Raw genomic sequence first — 22,397 nt, 5'->3', positions numbered from 1 at the left:
TGGGGCAGGAAGATGGCTGGTTCTGCAGTGGTTCCCAGTGGGTCATCTAGCCCAACCCCCAGCCGCGTCACTTGCCAGTCAGCACAGAAGGCCCCAAGTGCCATTCCCTGGCAAAATCTCCAGTCTTTCTGTTGCCAGTCCGTGTAGGCAATACAGAGCTAGGTAGTCTGACTCTGTATCAGGCCCCTAAGTATGACGATCAGCCCTTGACTCAAATCCATGAGGACTAGAATCTTGCATTATTTTGTGGGCGGAAGACCTGGAGTGCTGTAGGTGGGCACCGAGCGGCTTCTGGTTATGAAGCAACCCAAAACAAGCTCCCTTCTCCACAAAGGTGAGTAATGTCAAGGGAGACCAAACCTGTGTGTCTCACCCAGCAAGGCAAACTGGAGAAGGAGCCTGCCAACTCCACCTGCCTCTGGTTGCATAATAATAATAATAATAATAATAATAATAATAATAATTTTATTTATATCCCACCCTCCCCAGCCAAAGCCGGGCTCAGAGCGGCTAACAACAGTAAAATAATACAGCATTCTAATGATGATGATAATAATAATAATAATAATAATAATAATAATAATAATAATAATAATTTATTTATACCCCACCCATCTGGTTGAGTTTCCCCAGCCACTCTGGGCAGCTCCCAATCAAGTGTTAAAAACAGTACAGCATTAAATATTAAAAACTTCCCTAAACAGGGCTGCCTTCAGATGTCTTTTAAAGATAGGATAGCTGCTTATTTCCTTCACATCTGAAGGGAGGGTGTTCCACAGGGTGGGCGCCACTACCGAGAAGGCCCTCTGCCTGGTTCCCTGTAACCTCACTTCTCGCAATGAGGGAACCACCAGAAGGCCCTCGGCGCTGGATCTCAGTGTCCGCGCTGAACAATTGGGGTGGAGACGCTCCTTCAGGTATACTGGACTGAGGTCGTTCAGGGCTTTAAAGGTCAGCACTAACACTTTGAATTGTGCTCGGAAACGTACTGGGAGCCAATGCAGATCTCCCAGGACCAGTGTTATGTGGTCCCAGCGGCCACTCCCAGTCACCAGTCTAGCTGCCACATTCTGGATTAAATGCAGTTTCTGGGTCACCTTCAAAGGTAGCCCCACGTAGAGCGCATTGCAGTAGTCCAAGCGGGAGATAACTAGAGCATGCACCACTCTGGTGAGACAGTCCGCGGGCAGGTAGGGTCTCAGCCTGCATATCAGGTTAAGCTGATAAACAGCTGCCCTGGACACAGATTTGACCTGCGCCTCCATGGACACCTGAGAATCCAAAATGACTCCCAGGCTGCGCACCTGGTCCTTCAGGGGCACAGTTACCCCATTCAGGACCAGGGAATCCCCCACACCCGCCTGCCCCCTGTCCCCCCAAAATAGTTCTTCTGCCTTGTCAGGATTCAACCTCAATCAGTTCATTATAAAATCAGTTCAAATCAAATTACAGAGGTACCTCGCAAGACGAATGCCTCGTAAGACGAAAAACTCGCAAGACGAAAGAGTTTTTCGTTTTTTGAGTTGCTTCGCAAGATGGATTTCCCTATGGGCTTGCTTCGCAAGATGAAAACGTCTTGCAAGTTTGTTTCCTTTGTCTTGCAAGTTTGTTTCCTTTTTCTTAAAACCATGCATTTAGGGGGTGCAGTTGCGACTTGACTTCGAGGAGCAACTCATAGCACGCGGTGTGGTAGCCTTTTTTGAGGTTTTTGAAGACTCTGGTGCTTCGCAAGACGGAAAAAATCGCAAGACAAAAAAACTCGCAGAACGAATTAATTTCATCTTGCGAGGTACCACTGTAATGGCAACCATTGGGCTAGAATTCTGTGAGGATTACCAAAGGAGGGGGCCAGACTGAGTCCAAACCAAAGGCCAGGCGGAACAGCTTTGTCTTGCAGGCCCTGCGGAAAGATGTCAAGTCCCGCAGGGCCCTAGTCTCTTGTGACAGAGCGTTCCACCAGATGGGGGCCACGGCCGAAAAAGCCCTGGCTCTGGTTGAGGCCAGCCTAACCTCCCTGTGGCCCGGGACCTGCAGTTCTGCCCTCTTCCTTCCTTCCTCCTCCATGCCCACCACCTCCAGCTCACTCCCCAAGTTGGGGGTCTTGTTACCAGGCAGGTGTGGGGGAAAGGACTCTCTGCTTCTTGAGGCTTGCAATGCTTTGAGTCGTCCTCCATGCGCAACTCCCCCCCCCCGCCCGCCTGCCCGTGTGTGTGATGCATAGCTCCAGCTTGTGGGTGGTCCCCATGGCAACGGAGGCGCCCCCGCAGGTCTCTGGGGTGAGGAAAGCCTGAATCATTAGGGCTCCTGAGGAGGAGGAGGAGGCCGTGCCCTTGGCCCAGCAAGGGGCCACTTTGGCATTTGGGGCAGGATTCCTGCTTGGCCGCCTTGCTGCCTGGCAGCGATGGGCACCGTCCCTCCTCTGTTGTTTGAGGTAGATGAGCTGGTGGGCATCCCGTGAAACTGTTTGGGATTGAGAAAGAAAGGGGTTTCTGCACACAGCACAGACTGGATAGCTGCCAAACCCAGTAAAGGTAAAGGGACCCCTGACCATTAGGTCCAGTCGTGGCCGACTCTGGGGTTGCGGCGCTCATCTTGCTTTATTGGCCGAGGGAGCCGGCATACAGCTTCTGGGTCATGTGCCCAGCATGACAAAGCCGCTTCTGGCAAACCAGAGCAGCGCACGGAAACGCCGTTTACCTTCCCGCTGGAGCGGTACCTATTTATCTACTTGCACTTTGACGTGCTTTCGAACTGCTAGGTGGGCAGGAGCAGGGACCGAGCACCGGGAGCTCACCCCGTCGCGGGGATTTGAACCGCCAACCTTCTGATCGACAAGCTCTAGGCTCTGTGGTTTAGACCACAGCGCCACCGGCGTCCCAGAGAATTGCCCAAACCCATGTAAGGCTGTCAGTGGCTACTGGGAGGTACTGATGCTTCTGAACAAAACTTGCTGGGAACTGCAGAAGGAACGACTGTTGCTGTTGCCCTGCTTGCGGGTTTGGGCAATTCGCAGGGTTTGGCCCCCGTGAAAACATGAAGCTGGACCAGATGGGCCGTTGGCCTGATCCAGCAGGTTCCTCTGATGTTCTTAGCATCTTGCATGCGCTTGGCATTTATCCTGCAAGGGTGGTGGGGATTGCAGAGCAGGAAATTCATAGAATCATATAGTTGGAAGGGACCCCAAGGGTCATCTAGTCCAACCCCCTGCAATGCAGGAATCTCAACTAAAGCAGCCATGGCAGATGGCCATCCGACCTCTGCTTAAAAATCTCCAAGGAAGGAGAGTCCATTACCTCCCAAGGGAGACTGTTCCATTGTCGAACGGCTCTGACTGTCAGAAAGTTCTTCCCGGTGTTTAGCCGGAATCTCCTTTCTTGTAACTTGAAGCCATGGGTTCGAGTCCTACCCTCCAGAGCAGGAAACCCTCCGACTAGCCCTGCCCAAAAGAATCACTGACCTCCTCCAGTGATCTTGATAAAGGTGACTAGAAGCCATGGCTTCGAATCCCACCCTCCAGAGCAGGAGAAAACAAGCTTGCTCCATCTTCCATGTGACAACCCTTTAGATATTTGAAGATGGCTATCATATCTCCTCTCATCCACCTCTTTTCCAGGCTAAACATACCTAGCTCCTTCAGCCGTTCCTCATAAGGTTTGGCTTCTAGACCCTTAATCACCCTAGTTGCCCTCCTCTGCACACGTTCCAGCTTGTCAACATCCTTCTTAAATTGTGGCACCCTGAACTGCACACAGTATTCTAGGTGTGATCTGACCAAGGCAGAAAGGAGTGGTACTATTACTTCCCTTGATCTGGACCCTAGACTTTTGTCAATGCAGCCTAGAATAGCATTCACCTTTTTTGCTGCTGCATCACACAGTTGCCTCATGTTAAGCGTGTGGTCCACTAAATCTTTTTCACATGTTCTACTAGTAATTTTTCCCCATCTTACATTTGTGCGTCTGGTTCTTCTTGCTGAAGAGCAGAACCTTACATTTGTCCCTATTGAAATTCATTTTGAATCCCAATTCTGTCTTCAGAGGCATTGTCTATCCCTCCCAGTTTGGTGTCATCTGGAAATTTGATGAGCAGCCCCTCAATTCCTTCATCCAAGTCATTTCTAAAGATGTTGAACAACAACGGGCCCAGGACAGAAGCCTGCTAACTTTTCCCCCAGGATGACGAGGAACCATTAATGCGTACTCTTTGTGTTCAGTCAGTCAACCAGCTACAAACCCACCTAATAGTTATCTCACCCGGTCCATATTTTACCAGCTTCTCTGCAATAATACCATGGGGGACTTTGTCAAATGCCTTACTGAAATCAAGATACACTAAGTCCACTGCATTCCCCTGATCCATCAAGCTTGTAACTCCACCAAAAAAAGAAATGAGATTCGTGTGGCATGTCTTCTTTTTGATAAACCCAAATTATAATTTTAAAAACCAGAGTGTGTGTGTGTCAGAGGGTGTACCACTTCAGGGCCTGCCTGCCTGCAGAGGCTGTTGCTTCTGACGCTCATCTCCAAATCCTTGTTTTAGACCAGGGGTCCGCAACCCTTTTCAGCCATGGGCCGGTCCGCTGTCCCTCAGACTATGTGGTGGGCCAGACTATTGGGGGGGTGAACGAATTCCTACACCCCACAAATAACCCTGAGATGCATTTTAAATAAAAGCACACATTCTACTCATGTGAAAACACCAGGCAGGCCCCACAAATAACCCAGAGGTGCATTTTTTTATTTAAAAAACACACAGTACTTTTATTCTGCTGGAAAGGCAGCTATATATTACAAAGCCTAAAGCTGTGAAAACGCACACACTGAGTGATTACTTCAGAAACCAGTTTTGTGGTCTTAAAAGTGACAGTCCTGATGTTTTAAATGTTAAAGCTTTCTCCACAACCACATGTTCCTTTGATGTTTGGGTTATTGAAAATAAATTCACTGGACAGTTTGTCTTCTATATACTGTAGTCCATTTCAGTTCCTAGAAGTGTGAATTGCGCTTTCTTTTTGATAAACACTCTTAACACCATCCTGTACTACTTCCTCATCAGAGTCCCCCTTTGATTTTGTGTATTCTAGTGTATAAGAAAGCCCATTACAGCCTCTTGTACAGACACCAACTTTAACACCTGCATGGTCAGGTTTGTCTTTAAGCAGTTGTTTTATCTTCTGCACAGCAGATGGGGTCAGTGTAAGGGCGGCTCTAGTGGCCTGAACCTTCCTCTCGCTCACGGCCAGCTGAACGGTGTCTCTGACCATGGAAGTGGCCATCTCTCCCGCTCTGCACATTCAGCCCCGTCCTCCGAGGTTATCTTTTTTATACAGTGGTGCCCCGCAAGACGAACGCCTCGCAAGACGGAAAACCCGCTAGACGAAAGGGTTTTCCGTTTTGGAGGTGCTTCGCAAAACGAATTTCCTATGGGCTTGCTTCGCAAGACGAAAATGTCTTGCGACTTCCTGCTGGGTTTTTTCCCCTCCCCCCCCTTTTCTAAGCCGCTAATCCGCTTATCAGCTGATCCGCTAAGCCGCTTATCAGCTGATCCGCTAAGTCGCTAAGCTGCTTATCAGCTGATCGCTAAGCCGCTAATAGCGCTAATCCGCTAAGCCGCTAATGGGCTTGCTTTGCAAGACGAAAAAACCGCAAGACGAAGAGACTCGCGGAACGGATTCTTTTTGTCTTGCGAGGCACCACTGTATATATATAATTAATTTTTATTCAATTTCCAATATACATTCCATCCATGTTTGACATCCACTTCTAACATATACATCTTTTAGACTTCCCTCAGCCTATCTGACAATTTTCCATATTATCACAATTACTCACATTTCTTAAATTTATATTGCGCTTTACAGTCTTAATCTTATCATATATTTTAAGCAACATTCCTATCAATCATTTTCACAGAGCTTCTTGAAAGCCAACAAGCATTAATTGCTCCTCACATGAATTTTTTATATACTCTGTAAATTTATTCCAGTCCTCGCCTCGGTGAATCTCTGATCGCATTCGTTCCGAATATTCCCCGTTAATTTGTCCATTTCTGCATATTCCATCAATTTCATTCTCCATTCTTCCCTCATCGGCATTTCTTCCTGTTTCCATTTCTGGGCCATCAAAATTCTAGCTGCTGTCACTGCATACCTAAATAACTTCACATCCTTCTTTTTAATTTCATTCCCTAATATTCCTAATAACAATGCTTCTGGTTATATTTCAACATTTTCTTCATCTCATTATAAATCATTTCCCAGAAACCTTTCACTTTCTTACACTCCCACCACATATGATAAAATGTTCCTTCTTTTTCCTGACATTTCCAACATTTATTACTGACTTTATACATCTTACCAAGTTTTGCTGGTGTTACATACCATCTATATATCATTTTCATAACATTTTCTTTTATTGTAGTGCATGCAGTGAATTTCATATCCTCCGAGGTTATCCATGGACACGGCGCATGGATAATAATAATAATAATAATAATAATAATAATAATAATAATAATATCTTTATTGTCATTGCCCCCTCTCAGGGACAACGAAATTTACTTGGCTGCTCCATCCACCCAGGTAGGGCACTCCACACAAAATCAGAACAACTATAAAAACACTAATTAAAACAATACAGTATAATACAGCAAGGAAGATTAGATAACTTTCAAAGTCCACGTTTCCCATTCAGGGCCGAGATTGCTCTGGAGAAGAAGCTGTTCTTGAGACGGCTCGTTCTTGTCTTCATCGTCCTGTATCTCCGTCCCGACGGCAGGAGCTCGAAGAGAGAGTGACCAGGATGCGATGGATCTTTTACTATGTCCAGTGCCTTCCTATGGCACCTTGTGGCATAAATCTGCTCTAAGGTGGAGAGTGGGCAGCCAACAACGCTCTCTGCTGCCTTAACAACTCTGCACAACCCCATCCTGTCCTGGGTAGTACAGCTTCCGTACCCAAGAGATGCATTTTAAATAAAATTGCACATTCTACTGTCTGACCACTGTCTGACTATCTCGACCTCTGTCGTCCCCTTCTTCTTGTGCCCTCCATCTTTCTCAACATCAGGGTCTTTTCCAGGGAGTCTTCTCTTCTCATGAGGTGGACAAAGTATTGGAGCCTCAACTTCAGGATCTGTCCTTCCAGTGAGCACTCAGGGCTGATTTCCTTCAGAATGGATAGGTTTGATCTTCTAGCAGCCCATGCGACTCTCAAGAGTCTCCTCCAGCACCATAATTCAAAAGCATCCATTCTTCGGCGATCAGCCTTCTTTATGGTCCAGCTCTCACTTCCATACATCACTACTGGGAAAACCATAGCTTTAACTATACGGACCTTTGTTGGCAAGGTGATGTCTCTGCTTTTTAAGATGCTGTCTAGGTTTGTCATTGCTTTCCTCCCAAGAAGCAGGCGTCTTTTAATTTCGTGACTGCTGTGATACCTCACCATTTTTCTCCAAGGAACTCAACGTGGAGTAGATGGTTCTCCCCTCCCCGTGTCATTTAATCTCCAGGCGACTCCCTGGAAAGACTCCCTGGAAAAGACCCTGATGTTGGGAAAGATGGAGGGTACAAGGAGAAGGGGAAGACAGAGGACGAGATGGTTGGACAGTGTTCTCGAAGCTACCAGCATGAGTTTGACCAAACTGTGGGAGGCAGTGGAAGACAGGAGTGCCTGGCGTGCTCTGGTCCAGGGGGTCACGAAGAGTCGGACACAACTAAACAACTCATGTACTTCCGGGATAGCGCGAACGGGTAATGGCGGACTCCCTCTGAGCTCCGGAGGGAGTCGGCTCCGCTAAGGACGGGTCTTGCCGTGCCGGCGACACGGGGACCCTTAGAAACCGCAGGCGCGGAAGCCTGCGGACATGGTGACTCGGTGGGCACCTTAAGCGCCCTCCCTGACCCGCGAAGAGCCTTTTTAAAGGCTACGGAGTGGACCGGAGAGTGGCGTGGTGCTGAGAGTCGATCGCTGCCTTGGCGGAGCGAAGCCGCGAGCCATGACCGGAGAGCGCTGTCTTTCTTCTTAAAATTTGGACTGAAAATGTAACCCGTGAGTAAAAGGAAATTTCGGCACTAAAAGTTTCTTATTTACGAATTCGAGTATGATCGGGGGGACGTGTTAAAAAGGAAGTCCGCACTCCCCCTCCCCACCAAAAGATTTAAAGCAAAGAGATAGCACCAGGTCGGAAAGACTTTGGTGCTTAAACGGAGAACTTTCACAAACTGAATTAAGAAGTAATTTGAGCAGGAGTGGAAGAAAGAGGAATTCCGGGGGTTTTGCTTTTTAAGTTGACCCCCCCAGACCCGGGTAGCGCCCAGTGTGGGAGCCCGAGAAACAGAATAAGGAGTTTGACAGCTGTCAAAAAGAGCTGTCAAACGACTAGCCGAAACGTGGAACTGTGTTATAACTGCTTTTCTGGATTAAATGCTACATTGAAACTGAATTGATTGAATTGATTGGAAACAAAATAATTTTTAACAACAAAGTAACTGACTGTTGGGTGAGATTCATGATGGAGATCCCTCTGGAGGGAACTGATGACATTGCAATGGCTGCTGAAGGAAAATTACTGGCAGAGATACAAAAAATGTTTTGTCTGGTGGGAACCTTGCAAAAACAGAACACAATTATGACTGAACAGTTGATGACCTTCAGTCTTAAACTTAACGACTCTGTCAATGGAACTAAACAAGTGGAAAAAAAATTTGCAGCTGCAGAAGGAGAGATAACCCTATGGGGGGAAGGAGAAAAAGAAAGAGTTCAACAAGAATGCAAACAGAAACCTGTAACTTTTGGGAATCAAAGAAACAAGGAGGATGACTATGGGATTGCAGATCTGCAGGGCCAGAGGAAGAGAGAAGCCCCTGGAATAATCAGAATATTGAATCAACAAAGAATGAACAAGTTCAATGGGGACTTCTTTCTGGGGCTGGACTTTGGGAGATTTGTTGTCTTTGGTCAAAAACTGTCTTTGTTTGATTTGGAAGAAAGAAAATATGAGGAGCTGCTGACAGAACTTCATGGAGAAGGGAAGACCAACAAAGAGGACTATAAACAAAATCGGCGGAGAGAGGCTAACTGGGGCCTGAAGGCCTCGGATGTCAGAAATCCAGGCTAAAACTGTTGTTTATCTATTTGGGTAGGGGCAAAGCGGGGGCAGGGGGGAGGGGAATTTGGGGTGGTAAAAACCTGGGATTTGGAACTGAAATATTATGATTTTAGATTTAATATTAAAAAAAAAGGAAAAAAAAAAAAAAGGATGAATTTGTGGGAGAGAAATTACGCCGACCTTGGAGAATAGATCCAATATGGGAAAGGGAACATGTAAAATTATGATAAGTTAAAAAGGGGGAAAAGATAAATTGGAAGGAAAGAATTGAATAATTTTTAAGAGACCTAATAAATAATTTGCTGAGTTATGTAGTGAAAATGGAAGGTGGGCAGGGGAGTGCGGGGAAGTCATTGAAAGAAGGAGATGAAAATTTGGTTGTGTTTTGTTTTGTTTTGTGTTTGTTTTACTTTTGTTTTGATTTTTTTTTATGTAAGTTTGTTTTGTCTTTAAAATTGAAAATTGAATAAAAATTATTTAAAAAAAAAAAAAAAAAAACTAAACAACTCATGTAAAAACATGCTGATTCCCGGACTGTCCGCAGGCCAGATTTAGTTTGCCTACTCCTGTTTTAGATTCCTTTTCAAAATGGGGAGAGAGTGGTGTTCAGTCAGTGCTCCATCCCTGCGAGGAAGAGGAGCAGGAGTAGGAGGCAGCCTCTGCAGAAACCCAAAGGCTTGCTTCTCTTCTCTTCTCCCTTCCTCCCTCCCGTCTCTGAGATGCAAATGAGGCACACAGAGAGGTGAAAGGGCTCCTTGTTTGGGGCTCCGAGAGCGGCTGCCAATGTCAATGGAGCAGAGTCCTTCTGCATAGGAAGTGCCTGCCTGGAATCTCCTGCCCCCCTCCACCTTCCTCCTCTGGGAGAGAGTGGGGGTGTGTGGATAGGCTCATGTGAAAACCACCAGCAGAAATGCAGGGAGGAATCCCAGCCCCTGCCGCCTTAGCGAAGTGACTTCCCCAGGGCACAAGCCTGGGCAGTGTGTTTGGAGGTCCTGGGCTGCCCAGATGGCAGGACTCGCTGATGGGGTGCAAAAGAAAGCAGAGCAATATGTTTGGTACCATCCTGGCAGCAGGAGTCGCTGGAAGGAGGCGTACAAGGCACCATCCAGCCGCCTTACGGACCCCGCTCCAGATTTGTGCGAGTTTTACTCCCAAGCATTCTTTTCTCTCAAAGATATTTATTGTGTAAAGCAGCGGTGGTTTATTATTTTTAAAATAGATTTCTTATTTGGTTTTTCAAATTAAAATTTTACAATCACAAACACACAACATACAACATAAAAACAAGATTTCAAAGAATCTCCCGGACTTCCCTCCTCCCCTTTGTCAGTCCTGTTATGAATCATTTCCTCCTGCGTCTTTCATAATAATCAAAATCTTTTACATCGCCATTATATCCAAAATTCACCATTAAACTACGAGTGTCATTCCAATCCTGCTAACGATTTTAACTGTTTACAATGTTTTTTAAGGTAAATTATAAATTTCCCCCATTCCTTATTAAAATTTCGGTCTTCCCGATTTCTGATTCTTCCGGTCATTTTTGTCATTTCGGCATAATCCATCAACTTGATCTGCCATTCTTCTCTGGTCAGAACTTTGTCCTCTTTCCATCTCTGGGCTAGCGGAGGTTTAGGGTCAGTGTTTTCCTTCTCCAGTGGATGAGCCCCACCTGCCCCTCACTTGGCATGTTCCCTTAACACTCCGTACACCTTCCCTAGGATTTGAATCTGTGTTTCCTTAGAACCCAGCTTGCCTTTGTTCCAAGCTGGGGAGAGCTCAGAGCAGCTGCTTGGCATGCAGAAGGCCCCAGGCTCAATCCCCTGGGAGAGACTCCCCAACTTGAAATCTTGGAGAGCCTTTGCTGCCGGGTCGTGTAGGCAGCACTGAGCTAGATGGACCAGTCTCCTGTCTCAGTCTAAGGCAGCTTCCTGCTTAAGCCAGCCCTTCAGAACCGTGAGGACTGGGATCTTGATTCGTTTTTTAAGGGAAGGACCGCAGCTGCATGCTGGAGCCCCTGCTGGGCCTGCAGAAGGAAGGCCCCAGGTTCAGTCCCTGCTGGCAGCATCTCCTGCCCGAATCCCTGGAGAGCCATTGCTGGTGCGAGGCAAGACCTGCCACTGGGCATTGGCCTAATCAGCACTGGCACGACACCAACATCTCTGTGAAACAGAAGATTTAAGAATTGGGTCCCCAAAATGCATGTTTGGGCTCAAAGAAAGGTGGAAGACTCCTAGTATTTAAGACAATATTGCATTGGAAGATCCGACTGTGCACAAAACACCTTCTTCCTATGTTTGCCTCTGGAGGGCAGCTTTGCTTGCTGGTGGTGAGGGAGGCACTCGGCGCATGCTCAGAGGGCCATGCCCATCATGCCTCCATTTGTGCCGGGTTTAAGAATCCCGAGATTTGAAAGAGATTCTGGCCCTGGTGTGTGAGAGAATCAACTCCACTGTGAGAAGAGGTGGGAAATGAGAGAGGGAGGGGGTGGTCTTGGGCTATCCTCATGAGACCTCTACCCCCTGCCTCAAGGACCTGAGAGTCTATTGAGGATCTGCTGTCCTCACTTTCCCCATATCAATTAAAGGATCAATTAACTGGTTAAAAGAGCACTCTTAATTCTCTCTAATTAACTTGCTTTGATGGTCTTAATTGCAAATACAGACGAGGTGGTTGGGGGCGAGGGGAGGGAGAGAGAAGGAGAGGATTATTATTATTTCCTCAGTTCTGCTTTCACAGAGTTATGGCTGGAGGCTGTGCGCACGTGTGTGTGTTTGTGTGTGTGTGTGTTTGTGTGTGTGTGTGTGTGTGTGTGTGTGTGTGTGTGTGTCCTGGGTATCTGAGAGATCTTGGATTCCTTAAGAGAGAATGAAAGTCTGTACCTTGAAGAATCATAGAATTGCACCATTATTACCGGTATAAAACAGAAACAGCTTAAAACATGGGGGAAAGACACGCATTAGAAAGCAATCCAAACCTAATAAAATCAAAGCACACAAACATATATCATACTTATTTAAAAATACAGATAATCACAGTAAAAACACAGCAGCCTTTCCTTAAAACACAGTTGTAGAGTTGGAAAGGGGACCCAATGGATTATCTGGTCCAACCTTATTGTAATTTTAGGCCTTTAGGCCAAGCATTGCCATGTTTTATATGTTTGTGTGTGTGTTTATATAAACACACTCACAACATATAAACACACAGAATTATTCATTTGCAGTTTACAAGCATGGAAAGAAAATAAAGTCCCAACCAATCGGTTTTCCATTATTGCATCCATCAAAACTTATTTGCATTGTTGAATTTATCTTAATGGAAAGGAGATAAAGTCCCTACCAGAGAAGAATGGCAGATTAAGTTGATGGATTATGCAGAAATGGCTAAAATGACTGGAAGAATCAGAAATCAGGAAGACTGAAATTTTAATAAGGAATGGGGGGAATTTATGATTTATCTTAAAAACCACTGCAAACAGTTAAAATCATTAGTAGCATTAATGGTGAGTTTTGGATATAATGGAGATGTAAAATGTTTGGATTATTATAAAAGATGCAGGAGGAAAGGACTTAATAATAGGACCCACAAAGGAGAGGAGGGAAATCCAGGAGATGCCTTAGAATCTTGTTTTTATGTTGTATGTTGGACTGTAAAACTTTGATTTGAAAAAGCAAATAAATATAAATATAAATATCATCATCATCATCATCATAATCATACTTCTGAATGGAACAAAAGACCCGCACACTATGAGCATTTAAATAAAACAATTTCTTAATGCCAAATGATAAATTTTGAGAAATGATGGGAGATGCTCCTCTCTTCCTTCTCCTCCTCCATCCTCTTCTTCGCTGCTGTGAAACTTTGCCTTCTCCAGATGTGAGTCCTGGAGAGAGAAGCTCTTTTTTTCCTGTTTGGAGGTGAGGGGAATCCTAGCAGCGACGCGCCTCCCCTCCACCTTCCAGACTCCCTCTCTCCTCCCATTCATCCCCCTCAAGTGTAGGCCAGTTGCCATGGCGACCCCAGTGGTCCAGGCCCCAGCCAGCCAGCTTCCCTCCCTGCCTCCCTCCCCCCATCTCTCTCTCTCTCTCTCTCTCTCTCTCTCTCTCTCTCTCACACACACACACACACACACACACACACACACCCGGGAAAGGTTGCATCCGGCTGCAGGGACCTGCCTCTCATCCGGCAGCACCTGGCTCCACGCCCAAAGAGTACACACAGCGCAGCAGATCCCAGCAGATCCTCCAGGCGGGCAGGGGAGAACCCCTCGAAGGCTTGCAGAGCTGGCTTCCCTCCTCTCCCCGCCGGGCTCCTGCGAGCAAGGAGGCGGAAGGGAGCTTTCGCCATGGAAGCTGCCCATCCCGCGGCAGAGGCACAGAGCCTCCAGCGCCCCGGGCCGGGTGTGGGCAGGATCTGAACCCGAGACCCACGAAGCAGCAGCAGGAGAAGAAGGAGGAAGGCTGATGGCCGAGTGGCAAGCCCTCCCGGGGACCCCCGGGCTGCCCCCTCCTCGGAGGAGGGAATCCGTAGAGGATGGCTGGAGCGTGAGTTAACCCCTCTATGGGGGGCTGTGTCTTGGCTTTAGGGGGTGGCGGCTGCCACAGCCTCTGGGGGGGGGGTCTGGGGGTCCCTGCTCCTGATGACCCTTGACTTAGCGGAGCAAAGAGAGCAGGCCATTAAGGTGGATGGGGGAGCTGGTGGGGGGAGGCAGGAAACGTACAGGAGTTTGGTGGTGGTAGAGCGAGCAAGGGGCTCTATCTGGTGTTAGTCCTACTCAGAGTAGACCCACAGGGTTTCCCACTGGGTGGCCGCAGTGAGGGCAGGGTGCTGGGCGTGATCCGGCTCTTCTTGCATTTCCATGGAACTTCCAAGTCCAGAAGCAGTCTATCGAGATTCCTAGGTTCTTAGGGGTATTTGGCGAGAATGCTGGACTAGATGAGCCTGTTTTCACTCATTCAAGTGGATGTGTAGGGCCGTTGATTTCAGCGGGTCTACTCGGAGTAGCCAGATCCAGGGCAGGTGGAGTGGTTTTTTTGCAAATTCAGAAAGCAGAGTTGTCTTGCCGGATCCCTCTCTCTTTCTCCCCTGCCAAGCGCTGACCTCCTTCCAAGAAAAGTCATTATGCCAGCCTTGTGAGGAGAGAGCCTGTTAACCCTTTGTGTGCTGCGCTTCTGGGCTCTCTCACCTGCTGCTGCTTTGTGCAAGGGGGGGGGCGGGGGAGGGCGACACACACTGATCTTCTCCTGGGTCCTGGTGAAGCAGCCATGTTTGTGGGCACAGGGGTATGCCCAGGACCCTGCAGATCTGACAGCTGGGGAGGGGTGAAGGAGGTACAGCTCTTCTCTTGAACCCTACCTCTGCCGCTGCTGTGGATTCGCTACATAGACCCTCTCTCAGACTCAGTGCCACCTCTGTGAAATGGGAAGAAGGCTTGCCTACTCCGTGGGGTTGTTGTGAAGGAGCGTTAAGATCCTTGCCAGGGTTGGTGTTAGGGGATGGTCTGAACCCTTGGGGTGTTTTTCTGGTTCGCGGACATTGACTGGGCCCAGATCCACTAACCCTCTGACCCCCAGTGATGCTCAGACGCACACCCCATCACCTTAAAGTTTCCCTGGGTGACCTTGGGGGCCAGTCACTGCCTCTCTCAGCCTAACCTACCTCGGAGGGTTGTTGTGGGAAATTGCCCAGTCTGTTCAGTACCCCTGGTTCTTGCATCGTTTCCAAATGCCTGTTTAAATGTGGATCTTGCCAACTCTCAAGCTGTGTTTAAAGCCTTTGGGGGGGGGTACTATTTCTGACCCCTCCCATGCAGCCAACCATCACCCACTACTTCCTTTCTCCCCAATCTCTTGCAGAACACAGAGCTGTTTGAAATGATTGAGAAGATGCAGGTGAGTCAAATTTACTTGGCAAGACCTGCCTGGACTTGCACCCGGGTCTGACAGAGGTAGACCGGAGGGTGACCAGACACTCGGGGGCAGTCTAGGGGGAATGTGGGCAGGACAGGGTCTCCTGCCTGCCCCAGGGGATAAAGGTGCTTTTAGGACAGGGAGATCTTTGGGCTAGAAGCAAGGAAGGCAGGGCAGGGAGAGGCAGCTTTCAAGAATGGCCTTCCCCAATTTGGCAGGGTTTGTGTGTGTGTGTGTTTTGGATTGCAGCCCTCAGCAGACAGCGCAGGAGATGGTCAGGACTCTGCACTTGTAGAGTCGGAAGGGTCCCCTAGCGGTCATCTAGTCCAACCCCATGCAGTGCAGGAATCGCAGCTCAAGAATCCCTGATAGGTGGCCACCCGACCTCCGCAGGGCCTGTAAGACAGAGCTATTCCACCTGGCTTTCAATTTGAACTTAGCCTGATCTTTTATTCCCCTTCCTTCCCTCCCACTCCCCTTTTTATGAAGATTACCCGCTCTGGGATCCCACAGCTAATTCTCCCCTGGTCTCCTCGCTGGCCCAAATAGGAGTAATTTAGCCAGCTAGCCCTGGTGATCATCTAATGTTTATTGGATGGATTTCCCCCCTAAATTGAGTTTTGAATTCTTTTTTGAATTTATTGTTTTTTGAATTATTGTTATTCCCGTTTTATACTGTATTTAATGCTGGTTTTGTTGCGTCAGTTAAGTGTTTTAAATTTGTTGCTAGTCGCCCTGAGCCTGGTTTTCTGAACCGGGAAGGGAGGGGTGTAAATAAAAATTTATTATTATTATTATTATTATTTATTAAAAACCTCCAAGGAAGGAGAGCCCACTGTCTCCCGAGAGAGTCCGTTCCACCGCAAGGGGTGTGCGCATATGTGCGTGTGGAAAAAATGCATCTCTTTGTGCTGTGTGATGCAAATTTATACAATTAGTCATTGCATGAAGACGGTGGGTTTATCTAAAGTGTCTTCTGTGGAAGCTGAATGATAGAAGATTCAAGACAAATGAAAGTCCTCCTTCGTGCAGTGCATCGTTAAACTGTGGAACTCCCTCCCACTGGAGTGATGGCTGCCAACCTGGATGGCTTTAAAAAGGAGAATTAGACAGATTCACTAGCCTTGACGGCTATGCTCTGCCTCCTTGCTGGAAACCACAGAAGGAAGGGTGCTGTGATGCTCAGATCCTGCTTAAAGAATTCCCATAATATGCACCAGGTTGGCCGCTGTGGAATTAGGATGCTGAACCAGAGGGGCCGCACCCTTCAGCCTGATCTAGGAGGCTCTTCTTACATAAGCTGCTCTAGGAAATTCTTTATATATATATATATAATATTTATTCACATTTTAAAGATTACAAAAAGGAAAAAGAGAAAGAATAAAAATAAAAAGACAGAAAAAATACAAACAGTTAAAAAAACCAAAACAAATCGAACCTTTACATCGCTTTCTTTCCTTTACTTATTTCCTTGACCTCCTCACACCTCCCGTTTTTGTATTCTGATTCAAATTGTTATTTCAGCAAATCCTTCCAACCTTGTTTTTATCTTAATAATTTGTCTTGATATACTATGATTTTACGTTCTCTCTTTCAACAATTCATTTTTACTTAATCCTTTATGTCATTTCTACTAAAACCACATAATTTTCTTTTCCCAACATCTTTCTAGCAATCCTTAATTTTACAATATTTTTGAAGATAAACTTTAAATTTTTTCCAATCTTCTTCCACCGACTCTTCTCCTTGGTCCCGGATTCTGCTAGTCATGCTCTGGGAAATTCTTTCACAACAAAGCACCAAATGACTCACAGGAGCCTGGCTGGTTGTGGGGCAGGACAGGCTGGGGGGCCGGATGGGAGACGGCTTTGGTATTGCTCAGTAAACAGAAGAAAGGACCCCAGATCTGTGCATGTGAGAGAGAAAGAATCTACAGTTGCAAAGGGAAGAGACCTCTCGTTTCTCTGCCCCCACCCTCCGCCCACCACCTTTTCAGGGATTTAATCTGCAGGAAAAGGTGGTGCTGGAGGATTCCTGGCTGCCTTGAAATCGCAGCTTCCTGGAAACTGTCGCCGAGGTATTGGGGGAACCGCGCTCTGTGTATGCTCAGAGGGGATTTTCAGAGAGGGGCTGTCCCAGCTGAGAGACAGGCGATCCTTGATGTTGCTTCTAGGCCTGAAATGTGGAGGGGCTTTGACCTGACCCCCCAAATGCCACAGACCTGGCTGTCTTTAAAAGCAGGGGAATGGGCAAGCGGCTTTAATTCCACATACAGAAGCGTCCTCTCAGAACCGCCTCTCTTTCAACATACTCCTTTGTCCTGCAAACATCATTGTCCCGTTCCGCCTTGCCTGTCCTTGTGCCAAGCAGGATGTGTCGTCGCCGTCCTCCCCGCCCGCCCCCCCCGTTCTCCAAAGCAAAGGTGCTCTTGGCTTGCATGGGGGGGGGGGGCATGGCCAGGTGTTGACTCTGGCCCATCCATGTCTCTTGCAGGGCAGCAGGATGGATGAACAGAGATGCTCCTTTCCTCCTCCGCTGAAGGTATGTCCCTCCTTTCCTCCTCCTCTCGGGTACCCGTTGGGAATTGGGGAGAAGAGGGCAGCCCCAGGCAACCCGGGCCTTCCTGAGTGCTGCCCCCCATCTGCAGGGAAATGGGGTCTTGCAGCCTGGAACAGGTGGGCGTTTCTGCAGTGGGTATCCTTTAATAGCCCGGCCTTCCTTTTAGCTTGGGTTTTGGGGGCTCCAGCCTGTGCTTCTGCCAAGCTCTGCATGACTGGCAGAGACCCCTCTGTCCCCTTCCCCTCTCAACTCTGGGAGGTCCCTCCAGCCAGGAAATGCAGCAATGTTTGCAGGCCGCTGTGTGGGGCTGTCACCCGGTGCCCCAGAGAGATCTGTCTTGCCTCGGATACTTCCAAGGAGTGGGGCTGGGGTTGTATCGCCTTCAGGCTTAGAGCCTGCACTGCACAAGGTCTCCCACTGGCAACATCTTCAGGTAGGGCTGCCTGAAATCCTGGAGTGCTGCTGCCGGTCAAGGTAGGCAACACTGAGCCAGATGGCCTAGTGGTCATAAGGCACGTCCTTATTTAAATCAGAAACATGAGGACTAGAATCTTACTTTGTGGGGAGAGATGCTGCCAGCCAGTGTTGGCATTGCTGAGCTAGATGGACCCAAGGGTCTGTCTTGGCATTAAGGCTGCTGCTTCTGTTCTGGAATCCTGTTTTCCCCACCCCTGCAACCCACCCACACACACAAACATGGCCTGTGACTTTTACTTTAGGTAGAGCCCAGCTGGTACCTCATTCTGCCTCGTTTCACCTCCCGATCCTTGCAGCAAACCCATGTGGCACAAGTCAAGGTGCCCAGCACCCATCCATGTGGCTGGCAGCCTTTGAGGCTTCCCTCAAATTGTGCTAGGAGCCGTTTCAGTGAATTTTTACACAGACCTTGTTTCTCCTTTCCCACAACTCTACTTTGTGTTTTGCAGACTGAAGAGGACTACATCCCCTATCCCAGCGTCCACGAGGTAAGGAGTGGGCGGTGTCGCAGGGAGAGAGGGAAGTTTGTCTTCTGTGGGCTGTGGTGGTTCTTCCACAGGCAGGAGCAGTCTACCTCTGGCAGGGTGGTTGCTTGGAGCAAGCGAAAATAAGTGGGCAGGTGGAAGCCGTCTCCTTCGTACACGGAAGCATCGAGTTGGAGTTGGCCGCTTCTGGAGAGTGATGCGTTCTACCCAGCTCAGTTTGGCTCTGAGTAGATTTTGAAGGAACATCCCTGCATTAGTGATGGCCCTTGAGTCATACTGGTGCCGGATGCCGCCCAGTAAGTGGGGCTTTGGTCTGAAGCAACAGTAGCTCGCTGTGACTTGTCTGCAAAGCATTTTGAGGATAAAATCGCTTGCTTCCACCAGGATCTTGACTTGGGATCTTGTTGCAGCAGATGAATCTCATGGAGTGTCCAGAGCACAGTTTAGTCCAGTTGTGTTGGATGAGGTGCTTAATGCCTCCTTGCGAGAGGAGGTGGTCAAGGAACTCTTCCATCAGCTTCGGCTGGAGGCCCAGCTGTGCCCCTATCTGAACAGGGATAGCCTAACTTTCTAGGTTAGATTGCTGCAAGGTGTTAGACATGGGGCTGCCTCTGAACACCGGAAACTTCAGCGGGTGCAGAAATCAGCAGCCATTTGGCTCACCAGGGCAAGACAGTTTGACAGTATAAGTCCAATCCTGGGGAACTGCACTATCTGCCAATTAGCATCTGGTCCCAATTCAAACTGCTTTGAATGGCTCTGAACTGCAATACCTTTCTCCATATGAACCAACCCAAACCCTGTGATCATCATCTGAGGCCCTTCTCAGGGCTAGAAGGTGGAAACACAAGAAAGGGGCCTTTTCTGTGGTGGCTCCCGTTTGCGGAATGCTCTCCCCAGGGAGTTGTGTTGCAAACTGCCCTGTGATCCTCAGATGAAGGGTGGTACAGAAAAGTAATTAAAAAAATTAAATTAAATAAAGAGGCACTTGAGAGGCAAACCCCCAACGGACCATTCCTGGTTATCTACAGGCACCTCGATCTTCTCTCACCCCTCTTCCAGGTTCTGGGCCGAGAGGGCCCCTTCCCCCTCATCTTGCTGCCCCAGTTTGGGGGCTACTGGATCGAAGGCACCAACCACGAGCTGTCGAGCATCCCTGAGACAGAGCTGCTCCAGTCCCCGACCTGCAAGGTGAAGTTGGAGAGCAACCACACAGCCCAGCTCTACCGGAAGCACTTCCTGGGCAAGGCAAGTCTGTGCCCCCTCTGCAGGAGACAACGCCCTCCCTAACTCCTTATGGTTCCCACCCGCTTCCTTGACAAAATGCCTGAGCAGTTCCGATTGGCCAGTTTCCATTCCGTTCTAAGCTGCACACACACACACCATGCATTTAAAGCATGTGACTCCCCACTCCTTGCCCACCAAATAACAACAGCAGCAGCAGCAGCAGCAATAACAATAACAATAATAATAACAACTTATACCCGCCTATCTGGCTGGGCCTCCCCAGCCACTCTGGGCGGCTTCCAACAGAATATTAAAAGCACAATAGAACATCAAACGTCAAAAGCATCCCTAAACAGGGCTGCCTTCAGATGTCTTCTAAAAGTCAGATAGTTGTTTATTTCCTTGACATCTGGTGGAAGGGCGTTCCACAGGGAGGGTGCCACTACCGAGAAGGCCCTCCGCCTGGTTCCCTGTAACATCACTTCTCACAGGGAGGTTACCGCTAGAAGGCCCTTGGAGCTGGACCTCAGTGTCTGGGCTGAACGATGGGGGTTGGAGATGCTCCTTCAGGTATACTGGACCAAGGCCGTTTAGGGCTTTCAAGATCAGCACCAACACTTTGAATTGTGCTTGGAAATCATATTGTTAAAGATGCTAGTAACTGTAGCCTGGTGGAGGGGGTGAACTACAGAACCCAAGGTTTTTATTTATTTCGTGTTGTTTATTGCCACAATTCACCCTAAGGTCCCAGGGCGGGTTTAATACAAAAAAAAAAAAAAAAAAAAAAATTCAAAGCAACTTGCAGTTATAAAACCAAAGGGGCCCTAAATACCATTTGATTGTAAAATAATAATAATTCAAAGCAGTTTACAAAGAAAATAAAACATTAAAAATTTCAGGAAGAACAATTAAAAAAAAAGATTTAAAACTTTTTCAAAAATTAAAATCAGCAGAATATTAAGAACAGGTTAAAACACACATCAACATTCTACATGCCTGGACCGACTTTGCCTAAACTAAAAGGTTTTTAGCAGGTGTCAAAAAGAGCACAGCGAAGGCGGTTTCCTGGTGTCATCAGGCAGGGAGTTCCAAAGTTTTTGCGCTGTCATACTGAAAGATTGATTTCAGCTTGTAAGCTTAAGTCAGGTGGTCCATAGCGTGTTTGTGGATTTGTGTCCAAAGACAAGGAGACAGCGCATCCTTTGCATTAAATTATATTGATTTTTAATTGTATTTTTATTGCTGCTTTTAGTTTTAGTGTATTTTATTGTGTTGCAACTTAAATTCTGGTGTTCAAAATGTTAAATGCAATATATAAGAAATCGAAGGGAGCATTAAAAGCGCAAATATAAATCCTAGAACATTTGGCTCAACAGGTTACAGTTGCTATGACAGGCAGCTGAATTTTTACATGGTTCGTCAAAACCCTTCATAATTTCCAGGTGGTCCGTGGCCCCTTGGTGTGTCCCCAAAGCAGGCAGCGCATAGCAATTGGTTAATCTGTGGGAAAAATAAACAATCCGAGCTAAAAATTCATATCAAGGAAAGATAGCCAGTAACAGAATAAAATAAATTCTTTGATAACCTCTGCATGAACAATCTGACAGCCAAGCGACTGATAAGCGTCAAGGCAGGGAATCTTTAGCATCGAATGAATAAGTTAATGCAAGACATAAACATTTCCATAAATTGACCATTGTTAAGCAGGGAGATTAGGTGCAGAGTCCCACTTGGGGGCCAAAACTAGCTGGGTTGTTTTTGGGGGGGAGCAGGAGGGAGACATCTCAGCTTGGCATCTGGAGCCTTCAGCTAAGGCAGGTGTGGAGAAGCTTTGCTCCTCTGGATGTTGCTGGACTACAACTCCCATCATCCCTGACCGCTGCCTGGCCTTCCCTAGACCGGTGGGAGTATGTCTGGAGGGCAACAGGTTCCCCAGCCCCAAAATAGACCATCACACACCTTCACTGCCCCGGCTACCTTCCTCGGCACTCTGCCTTCTCCTAACGCTTGGAAGGGCAACCTGTGACCCCCAGATGGTGCCACACTCCATCACCCCTGTTAGCCATACACCTGGAGGACCAAAAGTTGACCACATCAGAGGTGAGGCTTCTCTTCCTAATCCTCTTCCTCCTCCTTCTCCATTCCTGTTCCAGTCCCCTTTCCATGTTCTGTTTGCCAACAAATTGTTTTGGAGGACTTTCAGGGGCCAGCCTAGCCGGGGTCACCTTCCTGGCCCAGCTGGTCCGTGGCGACATGGGGGTGAGCTTATGAGGGTTGCCCTCCAAGTGGGAACCCTGCCCTCCTTCTCAGGGCATCGCCAAAGTCCTCTGAGCAGGCTGATTTGCATTTCAACCTGTTGTTTTCCTTCTTTTTTCTTTCCTCTTTGCGGTCCTCGCCAAGCGGGAACTGCTCCATGTGTGCCAAGGGTGGGGCTCTGGGCTGTGCCAGGGACGGCCTGGGTAGCTTTGTGCCACCCTGGGAGGGCAGAGCGTTTATCGCTCCAATTTCCCCTTTTCCTCCTCTCCTGCAGCAAACACAGGTCCCAAAGTTTAAGGCTGATTAGAAAATGCCCACACTGTCAGAGGCAGTAAATACTCCTGGATATAATAATAATAATAATA

General features: G+C 47.8%; 1 protein-coding gene and 1 pseudogene across 6 annotated transcripts in view; one reads left to right on the top strand and one right to left on the bottom strand.

Annotated features, from left to right (window-relative positions):
- RAP1GAP (RAP1 GTPase activating protein) overlaps positions 1-22,397 on the top strand; it is a 111,971-nt gene that overhangs the window by 50,404 nt on the left and 39,170 nt on the right. For 4 of the 5 annotated variants that reach the window (XM_081870956.1, XM_081870954.1, XM_081870957.1 and 1 more), the window contains exons 4-7: positions 14,975-15,010; positions 17,522-17,569; positions 18,514-18,552; positions 19,612-19,797. In XM_081870956.1, coding sequence (XP_081727082.1) covers positions 14,993-15,010; positions 17,522-17,569; positions 18,514-18,552; positions 19,612-19,797 — 291 coding nt within the window. In that variant the 5' untranslated portion in view covers positions 14,975-14,992. Of the gene's footprint in view, positions 1-13,279; positions 13,664-14,974; positions 15,011-17,521; positions 17,570-18,513; positions 18,553-19,611; positions 19,798-22,397 lie in introns of those variants that run through there. The other variant, XM_081870955.1, reaches the window with a different exon arrangement.
- Positions 4,747-5,311, bottom strand: LOC309346647 (iron-sulfur cluster assembly 1 homolog, mitochondrial pseudogene; annotated as a pseudogene). The gene has a single exon. The product of its transcript is annotated as an iron-sulfur cluster assembly 1 homolog, mitochondrial pseudogene (transcript).

The sequence above is a fragment of the Podarcis erhardii genome (genome assembly GCF_964252035.2).
Source record: "Podarcis erhardii genome assembly, chromosome: 7".
Classification (NCBI taxonomy): Eukaryota; Metazoa; Chordata; class Lepidosauria; order Squamata; family Lacertidae; genus Podarcis; species Podarcis erhardii.
The sequence above is the reverse complement of the archived record's forward strand: the minus strand, read 5'-3'. Positions and strand labels throughout refer to the sequence as shown.